This window comes from Dermacentor albipictus, chromosome 1, assembly GCF_038994185.2.
Source record: "Dermacentor albipictus isolate Rhodes 1998 colony chromosome 1, USDA_Dalb.pri_finalv2, whole genome shotgun sequence".
Lineage (NCBI taxonomy): Eukaryota > Metazoa > Arthropoda > Arachnida > Ixodida > Ixodidae > Dermacentor > Dermacentor albipictus.
The window spans coordinates 30,978,284-31,005,309 of record NC_091821.1 but is presented as its reverse complement, the minus strand read 5'-3'; the positions used below and the strand labels follow the sequence as shown (position 1 = coordinate 31,005,309).

The 27,026-nt window shown below is 48.4% G+C and overlaps 1 protein-coding gene across 3 annotated transcripts in view; it reads right to left on the bottom strand.

Moving 5' to 3' along the window:
* The window catches only part of LOC135906061 (QRFP-like peptide receptor), a 748,894-nt gene that overhangs the window by 179,862 nt on the left and 542,006 nt on the right, over positions 1–27,026 (bottom strand). The window contains exon 6 of one of the 3 annotated variants that reach the window (XM_065437210.2): positions 15,644–16,550. The exons of the other annotated variants lie outside the window; for them this stretch is intronic. Within the exon in view, the coding sequence (XP_065293282.2) occupies positions 16,321–16,550 (230 nt within the window). The 3' untranslated portion in view covers positions 15,644–16,320. Of the gene's footprint in view, positions 1–15,643; positions 16,551–27,026 lie in introns of those variants that run through there. 3 annotated transcript variants of the gene reach the window in all.

Below are 27,026 nucleotides of genomic sequence, written 5' to 3'. Positions count from 1 at the left end.
GGCCATGAAGAATCAATTGGCCATATTTTGTGCACCTTCCCGCAGTACAGCCCACAGGGGCATGCCTTAGCCACGAACTTGACCAACTGGACGACCAACCACTATCCGAAAAAAGAATTCTGCAACATCGAAAGGACCTACCGTCACAGAAGAAGGCCGTGCAAGCGCTTTTGCGCTTCTTGCGATCTACCGGCCTGTGTGAACGACTTTAACTGGAACGCCTTTTGTGTGTGTGTCTCCATGTGTGCGCGTTCGGTTTTTTTTTTGCGTTTTCCTCTCTGTCATCTTTCTAACCCCTATCCCCCATCCCCAGTGCAGGGTAGCAAACCGGAGACTCATATCTGGTTAACCTCCCTGCCTTTCCTCTTCATTCTCTCTCTCGGCAACATCAACCTAAAAAAAATTTTTTTAAATTGGCAGATTCTTACGCGCTCTGGGGATGGATGTTATGCGAAGCATTTTGCAGGCTATCCACCTGCTGTGGTTGCTTAGTGGCTATGGTGTTGGGCTGCTAAGCACGAGGTCGCGGGATCACATCCCGGCCACGGCGGCCGCATTTCGATGGGCACGAAAATACCCGTGTACTTAGATTTAGGTGCACGTTAAAGAACCCAAGGGGGTCCAAATCATTTCCCCACCAAGCCGTTCCTCATAATCATATCTTGATTTTGGCTCGTAAAATCCCATAGTTTCTTTTAATTGGCTATCGAGCATTGTTTGGCGTTCCGCAAACCATTACTAGGTGAACCGACGTATTTATGTAAATTGAGTAGTTGTATATGTTGGTGTCGAGCTTACGCGCCCATGACAACAACAGCGCGACGATGACCACGTCGAAGACGACCATATGAGAGCGGAGCCAGTATGTTTCCGCCCGCCGTTCGACTTCCCTGTTGGGTCCTACATCGGTAGCAGACTAGCGTGAGCGAGAGAAACACGGATTATGACGTCTTCAGCAACTACTTTTATGCAATCGTTCTTACGAAAAGCTATGTCATGATGTGTATGTAAAAACGACGATGGCATTCCAGCGAAAAATTGTTAAAAAACGTGGTTAACTTGGGAAATCATGAAGTTGGCACAACATCGCACAGCTGCTACATGTAGTGTAAACTGCTACGGGGAAAATACTGGGGAAATTAGGCCGCTCCCGCATATAGTGCAGTCTAAACACGGCGCCTCGGCGCACGAGCTGTCACAAACAAAGACGACGACAAAGTGGCGCGTGGCGCACACCGAGAGAAGTACACGTGCGATCGTGGCCTAGTGGTTAGAACATTGGGCTGGTGTGCTCGTTGGCACAAGTCCAATTACACCATCGGTCACACATTATTTTCTATTTTATCAAAACGAGGCGAGACACGAACATACCTAGCTGCGTATCGCAAAGTGACAAGAATGAGGAAAAGAATGCTGCGCGTTAAAAGTGCACTCTCTCGCGTCTTGTCGTTGACAGCGACTAAAATGTTCGCCCTCTGGAATGCAGTTAGCAGTGTTAATGAACAGAAATACAATAGTTGAGCCATGTTCAACAATCTCTCCTGTCAGCTCTGCGTCGCAGCTAGCCCCCTCCCCCCCTCTCCCTCCCATGCAATTGGTGTCAGAGATTACAACACGTAACCATCACGCGGGCACCAGAGGCGGCATATTTTTTTCAGATGCTACCAGGGCAGCGCTATACCATCACCAATGGAGGTTCCGACGAAGCTGCCCACGCAATACTTAGTGGAGAAGCCGAATGTACTTCGATTCTGTTTTCGGGAACGGTCCCAGCGCCGCACCTTGGCGTTCTCGTCTGCACCATCACCTTAAGAAATAAGTTATGCACATTCAACGCACATCTTGGAATCTATGTGATGCGAAGCTTTAATGAAGTGGTTAATCAAATGCTATAAATTTGCCTGTTTCCTTCCTACGTCCCTGACGTAAAAAAAACTGACGCGCACGTATGGGCTCTCACGCACCCACGTGACGCAATGTGACACACGCGGCCAATCATCTCGAAAAGCTATAGTTGGCGTTAGCACGATACGGGCGATTAATTATCGCTTACGTGATGTACGTGAAACAATTGAAGACATTGTTTTATAGGCTGCAGTGGCGGCATTTTATTTCAGGATGTGCTTCTACGAACTCTTCACAAAGCCCTCGATGTAAACTAATGGTGACGATGTACCCTTTGGCATGTTTCTAATCATTGGAATGCATAGCCTGTGGAAAACACGCATGTTAGATTTAAATGTGTAACCTTCAATTTCATCAGCAACTCATATAGTTCCAATGATCGTCTAATTGAAAAAAAAACTATACGAACAAATCAAATTTCGTCCAGATTGGTATGCTGTATTGGTAAGGTACTTGTTCCTACCACCATTTTAGTGTTTCTGCGAAGATTGACCGCGACTTGAGCAGCACGTTTAAAAAATTTAGAAGAACTATGTGGTGTTCTGTGTATGTATATGTATGGTGTGTGTGCCTTCGTCACCGCACAACTAAAAGAGACTTCTTAGCTCGTTTATCTGTTCCTTTCCCGCAGGAGTAACGCGTGCCTGAAATAAATACCATGAAAAGAAAAAGATTCTGGCCTAATGGTTAGATCATCGCGTTGATGCGCTGAGGGCCAGTGGTTTGGTACCACCGTCAGACGCGTAATTCCTCTTCAAGAAAACAAAAAAGTAATATCATTCAGGCCCTACAATTTCACCTCTTGCGTCACGTGGGAGCGCAAGAGTTTTCAATAATCAATTCAATGTGCGTCAAATAATCTAGAAGCTGACAGTGAAGAGAGATAAAAAATATGCGGATCCCACGTACTTTGGGAACCGATGTAAGCGATGCTTTCTGTGCTGGTCGCTTTGAGTGACGATAATTTCGCCGACGGCGAATGTGTAATTTCCTCAGCGTTTAGTCCAGTACGAAAGTGGTGAGTTGATGTTACACGTTACCTTGCATGCACCTACTGCGGTTTGTCTGCGTAGTACACAAAACACACAGGGAGACGTGCTTGCTTGAGGCGTTGTTGCTCGCCATACTTCATAATCTCTAAGAGGGTAGAGCATTATCGTTGCCTCGCGTGGCACATTACGTCGTGGCAGACGTATAAAACTTTAATTGAATTCTGGGGCTGTATGTGCTAAAACTACAGTCGGATTATGAGCCACGCCCTATAGTGGCGGACTCCAGTTTAATTTTGAAATCATAGCGGTCTTTAACGGGTCACTAAATTTAAGCGCACGAGCGATTTTTTATTTCGCCCCCGTCGAAACGCGGCGGCCGCGGTCGGCATCAAACCCGCAACCTCGAGCAATGCCATAGCCACAAAGCTACTGCAGCGGGTGCAGAAGTGTTTCTTTGACGCGTGACCGCTTCTGTCGTGTCGCCTATAGACCCCACGGTGCGCGTTAATGGGGCTCTGTTTCTGCATGCCTAGGGTAAGTTGTCCGCTTGAAAAATTTGCATGGTGTTTATTTTTAGAAGTACTAGCAGAAATGTGCCGTATCTTGAACGTAAATTTATCCCGTTTGCCCGCAACCGCTATCGTATCAACAGTTGTAGCGTTTCCTTGCCTTCTCACCTCAGCTTCTCCCTAACCCTGCCCATTCCCCTCTTCCCCTTTCTTCTTTCTTTTTCGGGGGGGGGGGGGGGTAGGGGGGCACTGTAAGTGAAGAGTGGCACGGCTGTTGTTATTCGCTCATCTCACGATTGCGTCGGTTCTACCCATTTTCGGCCTCCTCTCTCCTCTCCTCTCTACCATTCTATATAGCTTCCTTCTGGACCGTCGGTCACTTCTCGAAAGAAATAACAAGTCGATCTGTTTTCGTGTTGCTTAGTATGGAGAGAGAGAGAGAGAGACAGAAAGAAAACTTTATTGAAAGTCCTTGCTGGGGTCAAGGGAGGCACGGTGACTCTCCGCCGTCCCTCAGTGACTATCGTGCTGTGTTGCTGAACAAGAAGTTCTGGGTTGATGGCCGCTTTCCCATGGCGGTGGAATGCCGAAATACTCGTGTTCTTAGGTTTATGTGCACGTTAAAAAATCTCAGAAGGTCGAAATTAATCCGGTGCTCTTACTACGGCGACCCTCATAGCCAGCGAGCCAGCAAATTTGATTTCGTGCAGCGGTGCCACCACCGCCCGGACGGGAATGCTTCTCCCGTGACACAGGCATATACTTGACATACGGCTCGCCGCACCCACGTCAATTAAAAATTCCATGCAGACGTTAAAGAAAAAAAATACATCTAGTATTTCCCGTATGCTTTCTGCATCAATCGTACAGAATCGATATGGATTCTACATGAACTCCGCCTAATTTCCGCAAGGATAACATAAAATACGTATGAATTATTTGGACTGCAGACGGAACACTTCAATACAGAAATCAAATATAAATGGTTAGCACATATTGATGAAAACGAAAGAGCCCTATGGATGCTCGCTGAGCCGTATAGTACGGTTTGCTTTTTTATGATGCCTTGCAGTTTAGATCCTGGGCCTTACTATCGTTGGAACTAAAGCCCCAGGCGTTTCCCAAAGTTTAAAAGAAGAAGAAAAAAATAGCTTGATGCGCAATTAATATATGTGCGACCATGCGAACAATTTAAAGAATTACGTCTGCTGAACGCACGCGGTTTCCGAACAGTATGTCAGGCACAAGCTTATTACTTTTTTCTTCCAAGCAGGTCGATGGACTCTTGGTTTGAAGGGCTATTCGGGACCAATGATAACGTAATAGCAAGACGTACGACCTCTCTTGCTTGTTGTTCAGATGTAAAAACGTGATCTAAAATTTTCCCTTCCCTGAAAGCTTTCCGACCAGAAAAGGTTAAAACTGCTCTCGCGTTCTTTGAAAGAAAGAAATCGTGTATAACTGCAACCATGGGAGAAAGTGCAGACGTGATCATACGCAAGTCGATAACAAGTGAAGCGATAGCTGCAAACATGGATGGCACACAAGAAAGGTGTTACCAATTTTCACACGGAAGGCACGTGGGCTTCCCTGTTTCTTATTGACGTTCTTGGCACATCTTTATTGGATAGAGAGGAACTGAAGAATGTATGGTTCGTGTTTGTGATAACCCACTTAGTAATTCGGAATTCTCACAGATGACAGAGCGCTTCCTGTGCGTGTTTAAGGCGCTTACTATTCTTACCTTAGACGCGTGTAAACTCAGGCGCGAGTTTCAGATGTAGAGGCAGCATAGAAATGGCAACCACGCTTTTTTTCCTTCGTTTTATTTTTGCTTCGATATATAGAGCCTAGGCTCCCACTACTGCGCCGCCGTCATTAACACGCAGCGCTCTAACCCTGATTGCTCATCAGCAGCTGTACTTAAGAAATGCCTAAATATCGTCTTTTTTCTTCATTGGCATGATATAAGGAAATGTTGACGCACAATTTAGGCGTCAGTAACAAAATTTTAGGTATAGTTTACCTATAACATGAGTCGAACGAGATCAGGAAGTGTTGGTGCACCTAGATGTTGTCGTTTAATAAGGGCACTAACACTTCTTTATCTCGTGGGAGTCATGCGATGCGTAAACTATACGTACAATTTTGTTAGCGCAGCAATGTGACCAGAAGCTTGGCGAGAATTCGGAAGACTGCGTCGGATCCCACAAAGTTAGTTCGTAAGCCAGGCTTGAACAGGACCTCTTATTGTTATGTCAATAGTACAGACTAGGTGATAGTTCTGGAAGTCAGTTGTTTCTTAAAATTCCTAAGAGTGACATATTGACATGGGCCTGAATGAGCTAAAATGACAGACAGGCACACAAAAATTCGTGATGACCTTTAACAAATAGTTTAATAGCTTTTGTAGGCAATACCCATGGAAAGTTGTCGTTGCTGTTTATAAATTTATGATTTTTTTTCTCTTAGCGAAGCACCTGGTTAAGGGCTTTCTCCACGCGAGCATCCGCTTGAAACACTTCGCGTGTATTCGCGAGCTTCTTTCACGCTCGGAAAAACCGCTTTATGCAGCACGTATTGGCAACAGAAAGTTGCATCGGGAGTCTTTCATGTTGCTTTACGATTTTCTCATTGACACTTTTCATCGAATTATAATGTTTGATATTTTGTTTAATTAATTTAGACTAACTATACATTGAAGCAGAATGCAAAAAAATGATTTGTGTATAGATAAGCGACGACAAACAACATTACCTCAGTCCTGTCCAGCTTCGTGGCCTTTGCATATATTTAAATATTGGTACATGATAGTTGGGACGCCCTGTGTTACGTTTTTGTGACCCGCCGTGGTTGCTCAGTGGCTATGGTGTTGGGCTGCGGAGCACGAGGTGGCGGGATCGAATCCCGGCCACGGCGGCCGCACTTCGATGGGGGCGAAATGCGAAAACACACGTGGGTACTTAGATTCACAGGCCGTATTCTGTAGAGGTTCGCTTTGGAACCGGTTCGGTCGGGCTGTTGCCATTGGCCGACGCTTCGTTGTCGTCATCCCTGGTGGGCGGGACGACAAATTTTGTTGACGTTACACAGGTTGTCAATTATCTGGAAAGGAACCGGTTCCCTGCTACGAGAGCAACCGCGGAGAAGTGGTTCGCTCGAGGGTCGCGCGCAGTGGCGAGCATGATGTCGAGGGTTGCTAGGGCAACCGTGGCTGTCGGCTAGTCTCGCGCCAACTGACGAGCCGGCACCTAGACGAGACGAGGCAGAGACGGCAATGGCGGCTCCTTTGGTTGTGCTAGGTTGTGCTGCTGGCGAGCGCCGAAGGACAACGACGCTACGAGAGGCAACGACGCGACGCATTCGGCATGGCCGAAGAAGAGTTTCGAAGGCATTTTAGGCTCTCCAAAGACATAGTGCGACGTCTTTGCGATGAGCTGGAAGAACATCTCGGACCTCAAAGATTTCGTGGTGTCGACACTACGATGAAAGTGCTGAGCGCGCTGCGGTTTTTTGCCACCGGGAGCTTTCAACAGTGCGTCGGGAATGAAGAAGCGATTGCACTGTCGCCGCCTTCGGTCAACCGGATCATTACAGCCGTCGCCAAGGCCATTACGGTTGTGGGCAAAGAAAAACGATGGGTTAGATTCCCATCCATGGCGCAACAGAAAGCCGCCGTCAGCTGTGCTGGCCCAACACACACGACGCCTTTGCAAGGTAGGGGTGCTCCTCGACAAATGAAACAAGTATTTCGCGCTGCCTCGCTGAAACATGAGGACCCAGCCGCCTGTCCTTGTGCGACGACATCGTTTCGGTTTCGGCACGCGAACAAGTCCAAAACGTAAACAAAGCGAGGCAAGTTGTTTGCATAACGTATGGCACACCACCTAGCGACTAAATAAGAAAACAACACAAATAAAATGACAACTCCCAGTAGCCGTCTGCGCCGCAAGCTCACATTTATTACTGAAAATTTTATTTGCAAGCGTTCTATACAAAGAAATGTTTTTTTTTCAAACCAGCAACATCCTTCAATTGCTATACCGTCCCCTAAGTACAAACAAAAATGATGACGTGATCTTCCGGCAGACCATCGCTCCTTGACTGGTTCCCCTCACGCCACCCCGTTCCACTCTTTCTCCGAGTGACGTAATCCAGACGTAACAGCCAGACCGAACCGGTTCCAAAGCGAACCACTACAGAATACGGCCCGGTGGTCGAAATCTCCGGAGTCCTCCACTACGGCGTGCCTCATAATCAAAAAGTGGTTTTTGCAGATAAAACCCTATAATTAAAGTAATTAACGTTTTTGTGCGTTACGGAGTGGAGGAGTGTCGTGCGCTTTCCTGACCGTCACATCTAGAGTAAGCCTCGTGCTAACCCATCTCCATAAGACGTAGTCAATCCTACAGACAAAATAGCAAGTAACGTATAAACGCTTTCGATGTTTCTTGTTATGTTATATTATTATTTCCACACCGCTTACACGGACGTTCGAAGGAATTTGCGCTGTCGCCGTCGTGCTGTCACAGTATCGACGTGAACACGGGGCCTGCGCGTGGAGGCTTAGGTCTCCAGAGACGCGAGACAGTCACAGGGCGTTTGGCTGCGAAAACGAGGTAGCCAAGTGCACGCACCTTCATTCTTCGTCCATTCGACTCTGCAGTGGAGCCAGGGAAGCGTTCTGCCTCCCAGTGCCGGCATGGTCATTGTGCGCACGGACACTATACAGTGTTCCTGCTGAGCACTTGTGTGCATGCCACATGCACTCTGGTGGTGCATGCAGTGTTACGAGCTAGGGTGTTCAATACGAGCGGAACCGACTTCAAGCTAGCAATGCTGACGGTTTTCCTTCAGTACCATCTCGTGCACCCTTCAGGTGCGACGCCTGCGAAGCCACTGGCAGCGCTGCTCATCAAGTCTAATAGCTCCCAGGGCGCTCTTTCTTCTGCGCAGAATCAGTTGCCTCGCCTGTTGTGTCACGCCAACATGTCGCCCCCGCGTATTCCTTTACAACGTCGCCCTGAGAAGCTTCACCGCAATGCTATACCTTGCTATCGCTTTCAATGCTTCGTCTTTTGGGCAGAACTGCACGACGTTTTCTATAAATTACCATTCGGTGTGAAGGAGAAACCGCCATCTTCATAAAGGTTAGCAAATAACTTTTATGTTCATTTCCGTTTAAAAGTGTTGTCTCACTGAGTGTTCGTACCATCAAGGGACAATCTACCAGGTTACGTGGGCCTTTCAAATTGATTAGCTTTGAGGCTAAGCTCCTGCGCCCGACATGATGTCAGGCACCATAGACAACGAAAAGTGTAGTCACCATTGAATGTCTTTATTGTCACGTGCGTACAACAAAGTAAACCAGAAACACAGAAGTGTTACGACAACATACAGTAATGACACATGCAATTTCTCAGAAACATGACAAGCTTTTTTGAGACTTCCGCTAGGTAAATACAAAGAGAAACAGGTGTCAAGCATTTGGTGTCGTGTGAAGAAATGTGATAAGGGCTTCAGGAAACAAAGCAGAACTTCTCCTTAGCAATGTAAAGTATGCTATAGGCGGGAACAGCACGCCTTGATTCATGTCTTACGTACAATCAGCATAAATGAAAACACCATCAGGAAATAAAGTACTGATCAGAAGCATCGTTTCTTGTAATCACGCATGAGCGCGATATGCCGTCGCTTCCCAACCGGTTTTTTAGTACACTAATGGCCGAGATCCACATTTTGAAACCTGTATTAGAGGCCCAGATAGAAAAGCAACAGTGCAGCCTATAGTGACTTTGGACATGTTCGCGTTTCAATATAAGTTGATAGTACATCGTTAATGCAGAAATGCCATCATTGCGTCATTTCCGTGCTCTATGTTAACAATGTCTCCATGACCAAACATTTTGTCTTAACAGCTGATGCCAAGGACTTTACCTTTTCTCCCTATATGTGTGCTTGTCCAGATGTCTTATTAGCCAATGCTGTGGTCACGATTCGGAGAGAGAGCTTCGTACGCGTTCCAGTGCAGGTGTGACCAGAGAAGCGCGCAAAGAAAACATTTGTGTGATGCCTCGTCCCGCTATTATTTTTGATTGTCTTTAATACGACCAAAGCTCTCCCATCAATCACATCCGTTATAGTCTCGCACTTTTCTAGTAGCCCAGATGCTTCAGTTCAACTTCGTAGTGCCTCGCTTTAGCTCGTCCCATGTACAGCAGTAATTGTTGTTATATATATCTGTTTCACTTATTTTAACGAGAGAACAGTTCACCAAATATGTCTTTAGGCCAGATTTCTTCCCCTATGACATGCACCGTAATTTAAAAATGGGAAAACGCTCTTGTCAGGCTAGGGAAAATCAGTATTCGTGCGAAAAATACTTGCTGTGCACTAACAATTTTCTTCTCGAAAGATTTCGATTGAGTAACAGAAGCGATTGCTGCTGCTGATGATGATGAAATAAACTTTATTAAAAAGATAGAGCCGGCGATCTTCTGTATGTACTGCAAAGCACCCCAATGGAGCATACAATAACGCTAGATTAACGCACGCTCATATTTTTATCTAGAAATAACAGCTACGAAACTATTTAGGACATATGTAGCGTCCTCATCCATACAAAGAAGCCGCGCTGCTTAGGACACATATACAGAGCTACGAACACATACCCACGATCTAAGCACAGGCGTCTGTGTTTGTTTCTGTATGTGTCTGTGATTCTGTATCTTGAACAGCGGGGCTTATAAATTTCGGCCTGGTTTACCAACTCGCCCAATCCTGAACCCTAGTGTACCAACTAGCTTTCGTCAGGTCGCATCTAGGCGTACAAAAGAAATACCTGTTTTTTCGGGGTTTCTTTCTTTCTTTTTCTTTTTCTGCTGATAAACAAGTCATAAAAATATTATTCTTAGACTTCCTTCTAGGAATTGTCATTTAGCTGTTGTCCCGTATGATCGCTCTAGATTCATCCGATCGACATGACCCAAACTATCCTTTTTTTTCTGCTGTTGCTTCTTTTTTTAAATCACCCCAACATTGCTGCAGATACCCGGGAACCTATCCTGAAGCAAACAGCGTATTCATGAATGTCAATACCATAAAGTCTATAGCTACAGCCGAAAAAGAAGAACGCACAGAAAACGTAGAGAGGAAGGGGGACCGCTTTGTCCCTAAGTTAGCTGTCCTATTCGCGAAGCGTTCTGGCGCAGTCCGTTTCAGCAACATTCACTGAAGTTAAAAATTAACGCTGAAGATTTTGGCTTGGGTGACCGGTGCCCTAACTTACCGTATTTTCGCGATTCTAAGCACCCCCCGATTCTAAGCAGCCCCCCCCCCCCTCTATTCTCGCGAGAAAATTGGGAAAAAAGTTTGCATGCGAATGTAAGCACCCCCCCCCCCCCCCCCCCAATTTGTTAAGAAGAGCGCGTAGCCAAGGCCGCCAAGCGCGTTTGCTCACTCTCTCATCGAGCCGGAGCCGTCGGAGTCCCGAGGTGGCGCGGCGTCCGCGGCGCGATCTCGCCGCACAGCGGGACTGTACGGCTGTACTGCGAAACCTGCAGAAAGCGTCCCCATCAACCATACCAAGTGGATTCGGACGCTTGGAAGCGGGTCCATGTGGACGTTGTGGTCAAATCATTTAAGAAGTGCCCAATCACAAACCACTTCGACGAAACGGAAGACGACCTGCTGTGGGATACCGAGAGCGGCGCTTCAAGCTGTGCGACGAACTCGAGTGGCAGTGATTGTAACTGAGCATCCGACACAAGAGGTGGGTTCACTGTCTGCACTGATTTTCTTTTGAATGTTTACAAAATAAAATGTTATTTCTCGCACTCATGTCGTCACGATGACGCAGCGAAAAGAGGGAGGGGGGGGGGTGATTCTAGATTTTTCAGAATCTAAGCACCCCCCCTCACTTTGGGCATCGCTATCGTGAAAAAAGGGGGTGCTTAGAATCGAGTAAATACGGTAATAGCCATTATGCATCAGCGTTCCACTAAAATATTTTTTTAGATAACTGAAACAATCCGTTCTCGCCAATAAGGAGAGTCTGCTCTTTTGAAAATGCCATGGATTTTCCCACACCATAAATACAATTACTCGAAAGTAACACGACATGATCACTATCACTAGCGAGTAAACCAGTCTCAGGTTAAAAATAGGAAGTACCAATACACGCACATGACGGCGGACACGGAGTTGTAAACGGTGGAGGGTTCCGTTATGATGGCATAGACCAATTCTGATTTCGTCTAGCGATTTCTTGTGTGTGTGTCTGTGTGAAATAAATCACTGCCGACGTCTAAACAAGTACGAATTACCCGTGGCGTCATAATAACTTGCCACAAACAACTCCAATGCACAGCTTGCTTGTGCAAGAAACTGCGACATTGTTATGCTGGCTTCTTTTCATGTACAAAAAATATCTTTCCAGATCAATTGTGTGCTCGTCACTGTGAAGTTGAGCAATAAAACCTGTATAATCCATGTGTATGCATAGAATAATGTTGTGTTGCGTCTTATGTTTTCAAGTTGAGCGTGACTATAAACACGGCAAAACAAATACAGGCTGTGGAATGCCTCCGGGAAGAGGTTTTGCGAGAATAACAGACAAATAGGGGATTCAAAGAAGGAGTAGCACAATTGCAAGGGCTCTACACAAAGGATCTCCAAGATTCTCACACCTAGACATATTAATACGCCATGCACTTAGTTAACCACACATTATCCACACGTACACGTTAGCCAAGTGCTAGACTCTTGTACGATACAACTCGGCCGCAGCATGCACGAGACAATGAATGAGAAAAAGAAATGCCCAAAGTCATTATTTTTTTAGAGTTGCGGACACCAACGAGGCGTATACCAAACATTCAGTTTACAAGAACGCAATGACTGTGGCTAGCACAAATACTAAAACATATTCGAAACATTCTCCGATCAACCATTATGTAAGGAATTACCACCACAGAGTCCAACAGAAAAATTCTATGCTGGTTGCTGAGCTCAGACCTACACTCCATTCATGCTCTGAAAAAAAAAAGAGCCACTCATAAACTGGCAGTTAAGTATCCCAAGTTGCTTCACTTAAGCTGACATGGGTATCCCGAAACGAGGACCCAATTCGCTACTTAATAATAATAGCGAATTAGTACACACTTACATAGCTATGTCTACTGGTCGCTAGCCCACTTCTCACGTTTCTTTTTTTCTTTTAATTTGGTAACGGTCGTCAATAGTCAGACGTTTAAATATCCACGCTACAAACTTTCGCAGCCCTAAATAATCAAGCTATGCAATCTGTTATGAATTCCGAGTGCGCACGAAGCCTCTGGTGTCTTCATCTTCGGAGAAAGACTGGACAGTAGTAGCTGGAGGTTTTCGTGTGCAGAGGTAAGTGAAAAACGCACCAAGATCTATAGAAATGTGTGAAATTGGCTCTTTTCACAAGCTCCTTGTTGAACGTATGCATACAAAGAATTCCAGTTCGGCCCTTTCGCTCTTCAACAAGAACATCTTTTGTGTTCCCTTCCTTGAAGCTCCCAATATTTACATGAGCTTTCGGCCCGAACTCAAGTTATTACTGCGCGAATAAAAACGGGGACAAGGGAGCAAGCACACAACAAAAGCCCAGACTTGCAGCTGTTTTAATCTGAAGCATGCTGCAAACAACTAGTTGACCGAGGTACACGTGTCATCATATCTAATTCGGAACAAATGGGGAAACAAAAACACAAGAATTATTGTACATCACAGAACACTATATTCTATGTCTGGCATTCAACGCATCCTGTTACACAGATACGAAAACTTCCGATCTGCGAGGGCTAGTGATGTATGGGTTGTGCATTCTTCTGTTATTTATTTTTTCACACAGAACGCTTCCGCTATCTCGCGGTTCAGTTGTTCGCTTCCCCTTGTGAGGATCCGTGCCGGAAAAACGAAGGGTGCATTTGCACTCTCGACAAACGTGTACAGCCAGGTGGGACAGTTACGTTTTTCAGGGACAGTTCATGATCTCCCAAGCCGCGCGTTTACGCACCTTCCACTTCTCCCCAAGTAAGATTTTCCGCACAAAAAGGGTTTCTGTTAAACGATGCCTGCCTTACAAGGGACGTAGGAATGAGCGGAAGAGGCAGTTTCGCCCTTTTTTCCCCAGCTTGGTGCAGGCTTTCGAAAGCTTTTCTGGGGCCGAGAACAGAGACTGCACTCCGTACCACAAGTTCCCACGCTTTAGTAAGAGTGGGAATCGATGCCCATACGGAATGATGGCGAGCGTTCGATAGTTTGCGTGACTTATTGCCCTTTACGGTTGCAATTGGTACGTTACACGCACTAACGAGGACGTGACTGGGAAAGTTGCTTCGCTCTGGCCAGACGATCTGTTCAGAGAGCTTGGGCTGTTGTTCCTGTGCACGATTTATAAAGCACTCACCTCAGACAATATTTAGCGATCCCATTCACGAACGTGCACTCGTACCAACTCGCCCGACTTTGGAGCCTTCCGCCGGAACACTGGGAGTGTTTCCGCATCGCACAATCTTCTAAGCAACTTTCACTCCATTCAAATTCACCAGAGGATATGCATTAATGTCAGGCTCTCCAGCACGTTTATACTGCCCTAAACAAGGCGGCAGAGCTCGCTATTGAGCATTGTTGAAGTTCAGGGTAACGTGGAAAGAGCGCGGTAGGACTGAGTAGGAAAGTGCGTGATAGATGGGTGGCAGCAGCAGCTCGTGCCAATCACGCTTTATTTTCACTTCGAGGGAAAGTGCGCCATCTTGTGTGAGTCAGTAGGTAAGTTTGGAGAGGTGGATATACAGAATTTATCATAACCCCCATTCGTTCTAGGAAAACATCGCAGACTACATCAGGGAGGCGCTGGGCACTCTTTAACCTTGATCTCAGTGAGTACGTTGTAGGGGCCGAGTCCAATTTGATTGCCTTAAAATGGCGTTCGTGATTCGCGGCTGATTAGCTAATTGTACATGACAACACAATGTTACTAAGGCAGCATCATAATGAGAATTCATGGGAATGGCACTAACTGCTGAAAACTGCCAATTTGGCCGACAGAGCGGTGTGAAACTGTATAGTAGAGCTGCGGCAGAAACCGTCTTCAGGCGGCGTTTAATAATATTGTTGCTAAAAGCAATCAGCTCCTATAGGCCTGTCCGAAAAAACTGCTCACTCGTTACAGATCTTGCGTCAACTTGCTGACGTGACCTACGAGGTTGCTCCGGCCGGCACTAGTTCCCTCAATGAAAACGCAAGAAGCGATGTTGTGCACGTCGCCAGACTCGAAGCCTTTGTTGCCGTCATGCGCGTTCCACCGTAGGCTTGCACCGGGACGGAGCTATCCCACCGGACTGGGTGGTGTTGCAAGAAGGACGAAGATGATGGCATCGGCAGGCGACGAAGAAGCTGTTTCGCTAGCTAGGCTGCCTTGTTATCCAATGCAGCAAAAGCTATGGCAAACGAATTCCCGCTTACGGCTGTACGCCTGCTTCCTTCTCGTAACAATATAGTCAAAAGTTTGTATTAACGTGGGAGTCTGAGAAGCTTGCTCATCGATCAAGTTCGCAATGATGGTCGCAGATAATGCATATGTCATGACACTAGCGTGGCTGTAAAGTGCTCCTACCATTCTTGCTGTTACAGCAGATAGGCCGAGTTTGTTGCAGAGATGGACGTGTTGGCAAGCAAAGGTTTCACAAGACACAGTGAGCGGCGTCACGACTCTTGCGCACCTACTGGCGCAATCTGCTTTTAATTGCGGAGCTTCATGGAAGCGTTCGGGGCTCGCAATGTCAGGGAACGTGCGGTGCAAGACAAACTATGTAAAGACAATAAATAAAGATAAAGAACAAACACCCTATAACTGTCAGTATTCGTTGGGTGAAACTCTGAAAAATGTCGTGCAACACACGCAAAGCACATAAGCCTCGGACGACTTCTGAATATTTTGCTTTACCACCGCGGTGGCTTAGCGGCGATGGTGTTGCGCTGCTAAGTACGAGGTCGCTGCATGGATCAAATCCAGGTCGCTGCGGCCGCATTTCGAAGCGGGAGAGATGTGAAAATGCCCATTTCTCGTGTATTGGGGGAACGGTAAAGATCCCCTGGTGGTCAAAATTAATTAGGAGTCCTCCACTACGGCGTGCCTCGCAATCAGATCGTGGGTTGGGCACGTAAAACTCCAAAATTTGATCACTTGTTTTTCTGCTCTACATCTTGCGTAGTCATCGCAATAGATGACGCTTACAGTACCACATGGGACCGCTTGACGTGAAAAAGAATCACGCAATATATTTTGTCTCCGCAACTAATTCTCGTAATGTTGCTGCGAAGGTCTTGTGCGCAGGTGCATTCGCTATTAGCGCCATTGTGAATCAGTGAATAGTTGCTTGACCCTTCCGATGCCCGCACACCTATTTCACACAAACCTAACGGCTATAGCAACGACTTGAGTTGACTGTAAGACCTGCCGTCTACTGTTTCGACCGACAAGCTTTGCTCAACAACCCCACCACAGCGTTTACGCCGCGGGCCCTGCAATCTAAGCGAATGCATTAATAAAGGCGAGTCCGTTTCACCAAATAACTGAAGATGCCACGCTTTGCGGTTCCTCGCCATGGTATACTGAAGTGAGTGGCGACAGCGGTGACATATACATTGGCCGTGTCGCAGGCGCAGTCACTGAAGGAACTGTTCTGTTTTCTCGAAGCCTTCCGCGCGCACTGAGCAAGGTCAGGTTGGCGAGCGCAATCGGACATTCACAAGGAAGAAACACAACAAAGAGTCTTCTCTGTGACTGTCCTTTTCCGTCCACAAATGACACGACTTCCTGCGGAACACCACCGAGTTCCTTTGCGCGCGCATCCTGTGGAGTCTGAGGTGGAGCGCTGGCTTTAATCGTACACGGGGTGCCAGCAGTGTTGCTCCATCTTGGGACGCACGTGATGGCGCTGGCTGCCCGGCAGCATCGGTTGCGCCCTCGGTGGCGGCGCCACTTTGTCCACGGGCACGAGCTCCATGTGCGCGACGTGCTTATCCGGTGCGTAGCTAGCTCCCCGGCAGGAGTCTCGCGTCGGCACGGTCCCCGTGGACACGGTCATACGCGATCTCTGCGACCAGCCGCCTGCAAAGGGGGAACGGGGAGTCGCCGTTAGACACGCCGCCCCCTCTTTGCCCGGTAACGGCACTGTTCGACTTTTTGTTCTCGTTAAATCAATACGTCTACTGGTGGCAGTGAATACCGCTGGCAGGTACCCGAAAACTCGATCCGCAACAGACGCCACAGTTTCATCTGGTCGATAACGCCGAAACGCGGCAAATCAGACACGCGGCTACAGGCTTAATTATGACGTCGCCGCAGTTGCTTCGTCTTGATACGTGAAGTCTTTATATTGATTCTTTAGTCCGTAGTAGGCACACACGCACACTCTCTTTTTCTTGCTGCCAGCACTGCATCACAAAGCAATACGAAATGCTTAGATTATGAATCGCAGCGATTCATAATTCTACCACTTCACATTCGTGTCGGCAAGAGCGTTGCAAGAGTCAGTGGGAACAGGTCATCATGCTGCTCGAATTCGTCTCGGGAGCTTTGCATAGCAGCCGTAACGACACCTTCGACACTTCGTTTTCTAAACACTGATGGGTGCTGTAGTGCTTTTCGTTCACTCCTCTGCGCTTTCCCAGTCACACCCTAAAAGTTCGGAATGGTCCAGGCGTTCATTAAACGGAAAAAAAGAAATGCTCTCTTTAAGGGCCTGGCAATGTAATCTCATGCTCAGCCCACTCGACTGTGCCTTATCGCATGCTCGCCACTCATGCGAGGTGCGCATCCGGGTAAGGACGCGGAATGTCAAGCTGGTATACCGGTGCTCTCAGGCCTTCGCACTCGAGCGCGCTGCAGACGTCGTTGCTCGGCCGATAGGGTCCGACACGAGCGCAAGAGGACACACAGACACACTTCCAGATGTCATATTCTCGAGCACAGCGACGATAGCAAACCTTGTCTCCTCTGCTACCCGCAGTTACCAAGCTCAATATTAGGTGTCAACGAAAAGCAACTGAGGCTTTTGGTTGTCACATTCAGTGCCTCGCACATTAGCGCACTCTGAGTAACAGTCTCCTAAACAAAGATAATGCGTTTATAGAAAAGTGCTGTCTGCAAATGCACCAACCAGACAAAAAAAAAAAACAAGAAGGAGGCGAGGGAGACATTATACACATAAGTGTTTTTTTAACGATAAAACAATACCCTTATAAATACGGACCACAGCTTTCTGCCAGCTGTCCAAGTTTACATCTACCATGTTCGTTTTACTTGCTCGGTGAAAATGTCACTTATGCCATTAATAAAGAGAACGTGCCATGAACCAGTCGGATAGTGGAGCTTTAACCAGCGACGCATACACGTTTCTGTACAGGAACAAAAAATAAAGACAGCAGTCCTTCAATTGTTTACGGAAACAAACTTTACTTCCTATAAAGAAATAAAACCAAGCAAGGAGAATGAGGCCGAAATGAGCTTCTGTGGGCAAAAGGACATACAAAAGGTTCCAAAGGGGAGCAGTGCTGGATGAAATTTCGTGTGGATGTGACGAATCGCGGCAAGCAATCGTGTAGCGTCAAATAGAGGCCGCGCCGAAGATGGGAGATGCACGCGTTGCATGTGGAAGACGTCAGTTGGTGCTGGGCTGAGGCGTATTGATGACATCGCGGAAGTCTCGTTCTTGCATGGTGGTTCGATGACGCTGTCTGAGCTCGCATCTCGATTAGATCGTCCGCTAATGACCCGAGAAGAAGGGAAGTTACGCTACGATGACGGCGTCTTCCCTTTCTACGTTCCCTTAGAGATAGAATAGCAGATCTAACCGAGAGAGAGAGAGATGCAAATGAAAGAAAGGCAGGGAGGTTAACCAGACTTAAAACGTCCGGTTTGCTACCCTGCACTAGGGGAAGGGAAAGGGGAAATAAAGACGGAAAGAAGAGCGTGACAAAAATGAAAGCATGAGAAAAAAAAATATGAGAAGGGATGAAATGGGGTCATTAGAGTCTTTCTAATAGGCCACTGTCACGTAGAAAAGTCAACAGAGCCTTGACCGACTTTTGCTGCGACGACAGTTCCCGTCGGCATTCCAAAACTGACTGTTCTGAAAGTGGCCTGTCGTCAAGGCGCGCCAACGCGGTCGCTAGTGACAGCCGGTGCGCGCTGTATCGAGGACAGTGGCAAAGCACGTGGTCGATAGTCTCTTCGCCGCCGCAGTGTCTGCAAGCCGCGCTGTCATCCATACCGACTCGGAAGGCGAAGGATCTTGTATAGGCGACACCAAGCCACAGTCGGCAAAGTACTGCTGTTTCGAGTCGAGAGAGTCCAGGCGGGGGTCGAAGTCGAAGGGATGGGTCCAGTCGGTGTAGACGTGTATGCTTTAAGCTGGGTGTGTTCCATAAAGTTTTGATGGCTTCATTTGCAAGCACACGAATTTTCGTTGCAGCGTCTGTTCTTGAGAATGGAATGGAGTCTTGTAAGCCTTCCTCGTGTGCAGATCGTGCTGCTGCGTCGGCAAGTTCATTGCCCATTATGCCACAGTGGCTTGGAATCCACTGCAACGTGATGTCGTGTCCTTGCTCGACGAGGTGGTGAAGCAGTAGTCTGATTTCCATAACTAGTTGTTCGTGGGGTCCTCGGCGTAGGGCAGAAACCAAACAATGAAGAGCAGCCTTGGAGTCAGTGAACACGCTCCATTTCCTGGGTAGTTCTTCAGAAATTACACGAAGTGCACAACAAATAGCAGCAAGCTCCGCGGCAGTCGATGTAGTCTGGTGAGATAGTCGAATCTTAATTGTGGAAGGTTTTGCAGGAAAGATCACCGATCCTGCAGACCCATTCACCGTGGTTGAAGCGTCAGTATAAAGATGATGATGCTCGTTGTAAGTCTCATACAGCAAGAGCAGTGAGAGCTGCTTGAGTGCTGGAGACGAGAGTTGGGCCTTTGTTCGTATTCCTGGTACCATTAGTCGAACATTTGCTCGAGCCAGGCACCATGGTGGAAACGGAACTTTCGCTGGAGCTGTATAACCTGATGGAAGGTATGCACGATAAGGCAGGACTGTTTCGCAAAAGGAAGCACGTGGTCGATCCTCTGGCAGTGAGGCTAGATGATGGGCAGGGGCTCGAGCAAGGTGTCTTACGTGTGCTCTGAGCGCCTCCATGACTATATGGGTCTTGGCTGGGAAATCGTGTGCAATGGCAATTGTTTCAGCCGTTGACGAACACCGCGGCAATCCAAGACACACTCTAAGTGCCTGGGCCTGGACGCTTTCGAGTGTGCGGATATTACTTCTGCAGGTGTTGGTCAGCACAGGCAAGCTGTATCGCAAGTACCCAAGAAAGAGCGTCCTGTACAGCTGCATCATTGCATGTACTGAAGTACCCCAGACATTTCCTCCAAGAAACTTAAACACATTAGAGATATCTGTCAGGCGCTTCTTTAGGTAGGCCACATGAGGACTCCAGCAGAGGTCACGATCAATTATTACGCCTAAGAATCGGTGCGTCCTGACATAAGGTATGCTTTGACCGTCGATAGAGACATCGTATGATCTCATTGGCTTTCGGCTAAACGCGACCAATGCGCATTTTTCTGGCGAGATCTTGAGGCCTTGTTCATTTAAGTATGCCGATGTTGACGCGGCAGCTTTTTGAAGCCTGGCGCGTACTTGCGGCCGTGTCACACCAGATGCCCAGACGCAGATGTCATCGGCATACATTGATATTTTAACTGTGCTCGGAAGTCGTTCCACGAGACCAATGAGTACAAGGTTGAAAAGTGTGGGACTCAAGACACCGCCTTGTGGAACTCCATGGTGCGTATAGTATTGCGAGGTTGGGCCAGCTTCAGTGTTAAGAAAGAGAGACCGCCTATGTAAATAACTGCGAGTCCAACGATATAATGGACCGCCTAGGCCCACCGATTCCAATGCTTCAAGTATGGCGTCATGAAGAACGTTGTCGTAGGCTCCCTTTATGTCTAAGAACATTGCGACAGATAACCTCTTACACGTCTTTTGGTGTTGAACATAGGTTACCAGATCGATAACGTTGTCGATAGAACATCGGTGACGTCGAAAACCAGCCATGGCGTCCGGGTAGATTTCGTAGTGTTCAAGGTACCACTCAAGTCTGGCGAGGATCATTCGCTCCATTACCTTCCCAACGCAACTTGCCAGCGCAATTGGTCGGTATGAAGTAATCTCTAAGGGAGACTTGCCAGGCTTAAGAAGCGGTACCAGGCGGCTGATCTTCCAATCTTGGGGAACGTTGCCCTCCTGCCACGACTCGTTATAGATATTAAGGAGTGTTCTTCGTGCCCGTTCACCAAGGTGACATAGCATGCGGTAAGATATGCCATCTGGACCAGGCGACGACGACCGATTACATAGGGCGAGCGCCGCGTCAAGCTCTTGCGTCGTGAAAAGCAGATCCATGCGTGAATCTCGTGAATCTGGAATACGGTTCAATGTAAGCGAACCTGTACGAGTTGGCTGGCCCGCAACCATAGCACAGAAGTCTTCCGCCACATCAATGTCTTGTCGGTGCTGGAATAGTGCTAGGGCCTTAAACGGGAAACGCTGTTCCGGAACAGAACGTAGACCACGCACAGTTCTCCATATTTGAGATAGTGGTTTGCGGGGATCTAGCGACGCACAAAATTTCGACCACCGCTGAGCCTCTAGTTTGTCCATGCGGCGTTGTATCTTCTTTTGCAGTCGCCTGGCTGTTCTTAGATCCTGAATTGACTTAGTGCGTCGATATCTTCTTTCGGCACGACGGCGAATCGCACGAAGCCGCTCCAATTCCAGGTCGAATTCAGAATACCTCGGAGAACACGTGAGTGTGCGCGTGGCTGTCTGTGCCGTTTCCTTGATAGCTTGTTGAAGTCCACAAGAGAGGCCTTCGTGACAAGCGTCCTCAATGTGGGATTTAAAGACAGTCCAATCTATTCTTCGTATCGTGGTGGACGTATACGTGTTAGACATTCCCGTGATCTTGAGGTAAGTGGGGATGTGGTCACTTCCGTGCGTTTCAATGTCCAAAAACCACTTAACATGTGTGGCGAGGCGGTGGGAGACGAAAGTCAAATCGAGGCAGCTGCTGTACGTTATTCCCCGCAGAAATGTTGGACTCGCGTCATTCAGCAGGTAGAGACCGTTGTTGGAAGCTAAGGAAGCTAGTCGTCTTCCCGTCGCGTTAACCTTAGAGCTTCCCCAAATGGTATGGTGTGCATTGAAGTCCCCGGTGATAATCCATGGACCAGGTTGTGTTTTTAAGATGTCTTCTAGCCTTTTGGTGTCAAATCGGCTTGATGGAGACAGATACACCCCCAAGAGTGCAAAGGTGACATTCCTATGTTTAACAGTCATGCACACATACTGATTGTCGTCATGAGGTTGCACCGGTTGGACGACGTAAGTAAGTTCACGGCGAATAAACACGACGACCTTGCTGCTTTTGATGTCGCTTGATGAGAATGTTGTCTCGTAGCCGGATAGTCTTATTGGATGGGATAATCTTGGTTCACAGATGACAATGATTGGAAATCGGTTAGTGAGAACAAATTGACGAAAATCGGCGATGCGAGATCTTAGACCTCTCGCGTTCCACTGAAGGATCGACGCTTCTCTGACCTCCTTACGAAATGACTGGTGATTGTCAGTCATGGCTGCACTCAAGGCTTGCTAGGACGGGGCTCAGCGTGTCGAGCACTTGTAGCCCACTTCGAGCAGATGGAGTGTCAATGCTTGTCAGCATGGCCCTGATGACATTCACAATAGATCGCAGCACCGGGATCATTTGGCAGTCGACTGTTGAAGCCTCACCAACAGAAGCGGGCTTCGATGGGAGCGTCAAGCGTGGAGGCTCCTTAGAAGACTGATAGCTTGCAAGCGTCGGCCACTCTTCCACGGGGGCAGCGTTTCCCGTCTGAGGTCTCCTTGTGCTCTCGGGCATTCTATTTGAGGATGATGGCGTTGGCACAAGCGGCGCACGAACTCCACCCGGTCTTGAGCGTTTTCGTCGATGGCGACGTCGACGCCGGACCTTTTCTGAGGCTTCTCTATGGGTTGAGTTATCCCTGACCATTTGCTTCAGAACTTCGAACTCTTTTTTGAGTCTTGGGCATTCTTTAGACGTCGCTTCATGGGTGCCTTTACAGTTGCCACACCTAAAGTTTGTTGCACGGCAGACATCTACAGTGTGTGACTCCGCGCACCGGGGGCACATTGGGGAGTTTGCGCAGGCGCCCTTAACATGCCCGATCTTGAAGCACTTGTGGCATTGAAGCGGCTTTGGGACAAACCGCCGTACGACATGTCGGAAGTGACCGACCTTTACGTGTGAAGGGATGGAATCCCCCTTGAACACAATCTTCACACAACGGCTGTTGCCGAGTCGGCATACGTGCGTGATGACCACTCCTTCGTATGCCGGTTTGATTAGAATTGGCAGGTCCGAGTTCGAAATAGCCAAGTCAACGTCGTAGATCACACCTGCAGTGCAGGCCCCATCCATAGGTATGATCGGTCGTACTTTTATGTTCCCCAATTCTGTGATCTGTCGTAGCGTCTCCAGCGTGGTTCCACGGGTTGTGTCGACAGCTAGAACATTCTTTCGTGTGTTCAGGCGGACTTCCTTGATTTCGTTTGGCGCCTTTCCCTCAAGAAAAACAGAGAGAGCTTGCCTGTTCAATACTCGAAGGTTGACGGAAGAATCCACTGGCATGAAGAGGATGGTGTGCGGCCAGCGTTCACTGCCTGCCTGCATGGTTGACGTACTCGCTGGTGACGACGCCTTGATAAGCCTCCTTTTAGCCCTTCGGCTCCTCACCGACACGAAGCTGTCATCGGATGAGTCGTCACCTGTGATTGAGTAGACCTCTGTGTCTTCACTGGTGCTGGACCTTTTAGCCCTTCGGCTCCTCACCGACACGAAGCTGTCATCGGATGAGTCGTCACCTGTGATTGAGTAGACCTCTGTGTCTTCACTGGTGCTGGACCAGGTGCCTCGTTTCCTTGAGGAGCTTGTCAATGTAGTGATCTGGCCAGACGGGCCGGCAATAGGCTCTGCATCCATGGCCACAGGAGTAAGAGTCTCTCTGGGGCGTTCACTGGTGGTTGACCAGGTGCCTTGACTCATAGAAGAGCTTGCAGTTGCAGACTTCTGGCTGCACGAGCCTGCGGAACGTTCCGCGTCCATCACCTCAAGCCAGGACGCGGAAAGCGCTCCAGAGACTGATGAAAATTTGACGAAAAACTGGCTAGCTGGCACAGGTGCGTTCTAGCACTGAGTAACTTCGTCGTCGTCCAGATCTAACCGAGATATATCAAGTGAAAGTGCGGAACGCCTGCAGCACTTCTGCGAAGTCATGTACGTGGTAGATAGCGGATTTACGCCTACTCAACTCGTTTTTTCTCCCCATTCTTCTCATAGTAGGTGCAGCTCGCGTTATTCCAAACAGGTCTCTGAAATATAGGCCTGCATGCCTCATTGGAGCCTGCAAAAGGAACGCTAAGAACAACAAAGAAAAGAAAAGAAGAAAACAACGGCGCAGAATAAGGTGCGCAATAAGCAGAAAAAAAGAAGGGGGGGAGGGGGTAAGGGGTTGAGTGGAAACGAAGGCAAGAGCAGTGGCGCACAGATGAGGCGAGGAGCACCAAGGTGCACTGAGAGAAAGGCCTGACGAAGAAAACTATGGGAGCCGCACGAAGTGGCTTTTGAGACGGCTCGCGTGCGAGAGGCGTTGGCATAGGTTATTATCTTTTCTTTTATTTCTTTGACAACGTTCGTAATCGGTTGTTCCTTATACAAGACAGCAATTTGGCCTTGCGGAAAGAACAGAGGCGCATTTAAAACGAGTCTGGTGTTCTGGGGAAGAGAAATGAAAGAAGCAGCAGCAGCAGCAACAACAAAAAATCTGATTGAGGGGACCAAGAGAAATGGAATACAAGGGAACAGCGATAGAAAGAGAGTGCGCCGTGTGGGATACTGGCCGACGCTGTAAGGGAAAAAACAAGAAAGAAGAAGAAGAAAAGGGAAGAAGTTCTAGCAGCATACGCTTTCGGGTCGATATCTCGGGCTTGATTCGAGTCCGGGCGAATATCTTTCCCGCCACTCTCGCAGGGTCCGATGGTGTGGAAATCAGCGCCGCTTTTATTCTTTCCGTCTGGCGCAAGGGATGCCACAGGCCTAGCTCTCCGTTTTCCGCTGCGCTGCTCAGCGGGGCCGGCGGCGGCGGTGTCGTCTCGAGTTGTCGGCTCTTCCTGCCACGCGCCGGATTTCACCTCGTCGTCCCACGTCGGTCGGGCGCGGCGAGGCGCGCACGTGCACCGCTCGTTTGACAACTGGCGCCGCTCGCCCTGTCGGCGCTGACTTAATACCCCCGCCTTGCGCGCGCGCCAAGCGCCGATTTTAATAGGCTCCGAGCACGGGCCCTGGAAATTGCGCGGCCGCTTCCTGAAGTGCTTCGGTGTCGTGCCAGGTGGGAGCCCTTCCGAGTGCCGGAGAAATTCAGCTTTGTTCGCAGCACGAGAAAACTAGCCCCCAGTTAAAAAAAAAAGAATCAGGGCCATTTTCTCTTCGCTTTTGAGCCCACTGAGAACGATTCATTACACCCCTAGCTCCCTCCCGCCTCCTCGCCTTCACCCGTGCTGGCAGCGAGCGGGGTCCGGCCCACAAAGAGATGTTTAGGTAAAGAGGGAAAACAAAAGTCAACTAGTGCAGACCTGATTCTGGGCCGCTGCCCTGCGCCTGTGAAAGGGATAAGAGGATTTAGGGAAAGGAAAAGCGGGGCAAGTGCACGCGGATTGCTGCCTAAAACGATCGACTGTCCACGTGGGGGAGAACCGTGGCACGCGGCCGACACACGACGTGCACCTTTCATTCGTTTTCTGCCCATCGTGTTAGACTGTACGTCTGTTACACTGTTACACCGTTAGAAGATACCGCTACTGAGCAATAATCGCTGTTTCTATATGATCATCGGCTTAGAGTACAGTTATCATGTCAGAGGAGAGAACACGCCGGAGCCTCTTATTGGTACCAGCATCTCCTTATGTGCAGTTAATAATAATAATATAATAATAATAACAACAACAACAACAACAATAATAATAATAATAATAATAATAATAATAATAATAATAATAATAATAATAAAAGAAAACAATTGCTACACACGTGCGGGAAGCAGCGAGCCCTGCACCAATGCAGCCGTCCTTAAGCTAGTGGAAATATTGCGTAGTGACGAAGGCTTTACAAGAGGCATACCGGATCGCGATAGTGAATTAAGAAGTGCATACTGACCTAGGCGCGGTTAGAAAACACAACGAGCTTATAGCATCTAACGCTACCACAGGTAGAATGGACCATATGGGCTGCTTGCTTCTCACTGTCATTCCAAGAGCAACAAATAGGCCGAGTGCAAAAACTGCGAAAGACAAGCTAAGGGTTGATACAATGTATAATCGACGCGTTTGAGTGCTGTCTACTCCGTAGCAGTACATCTTCGAAAGCACCGTGCTTGCATAAATAGGCTGCATAAAGCATTTTATCCCGGAATAACAGGAAGTCTGTGGAAAAAGCTATATTTAAAAGCGGAGTTTCAAACCAAAAACGAGCGCGAAGCATGCGTTTTGTGTGAGTCCTTGAATGAGCAGAAAAAAGAAAATTCGTCGAGCACCCTGCAGCACATGAGCAAGGGGGTTTGCGGGGAATCACGTTAACCTCCACGGGCACGCATAGCAAAAACTTTTGGCCGCGAAATGATGTTAGCTAGTGTGCACGGCTGGGTCTCCTGCCTGTATACATATAGTGGCCATCGCTTGGCGGGGGATGAAGATGAAGAAAAAAAAACTGGCTGTGGCTTAGCTAAGGTTAAGCCCAGGATGCGAAGCATACTAGCCTTTATTTCAACGCGACAGCGTTAAGGAGCTTGTGTCGCAGAAAAGCCGGTGTCGTCGGCGTCGGCTCAGGCGTGCGGCGCTTGCTCAGGCGCACATTTCGTTGTCGCGCCGAACGCTGCGTTGCTCGACGCTCACCGCGTCCGATGCGGGGCGCGTAGTCGCTGCGCCGTAGCAAAGCCACCTAGAAACAGTCTCTGTAGCACGCCGCAACCTTCGCTTCTCATTCCAACGAGGAGCTCTGTCTCCAGGAGGCATCTCACCTCGTGAGTGTCTAGCAGAGGCAAGCGCAGCTGCTTATATACCGCCGCGACGCCGCGAGCGACGGCGCAAGATGGAGCCCCGTTTCTCCTCTGTCGTGACGTCACGGTGTCACGTGGTCAGCCTTGAAGGCGACGCTGCGAGCGACGGTGCGAGTTGGAGCCCCGTTTCTCCTCTGTCGTGACGTCACGGTGTCACGTGGTATTGAAGGCGACACCGCCGCGCCTGAGGAGCTGGGTTGAGCTCTAGTAATATGCTTCGCATAAAAAAGCGTGGTGGCGCATAACGCAAGTATCATCGCCAAGGTTACGTAAGAAATTGTTGAATATCAAATCTCGGTTCTCGTCTCTGCCTCGTCCCGTCGTATCTACAGTTGTGACCCGGCCGA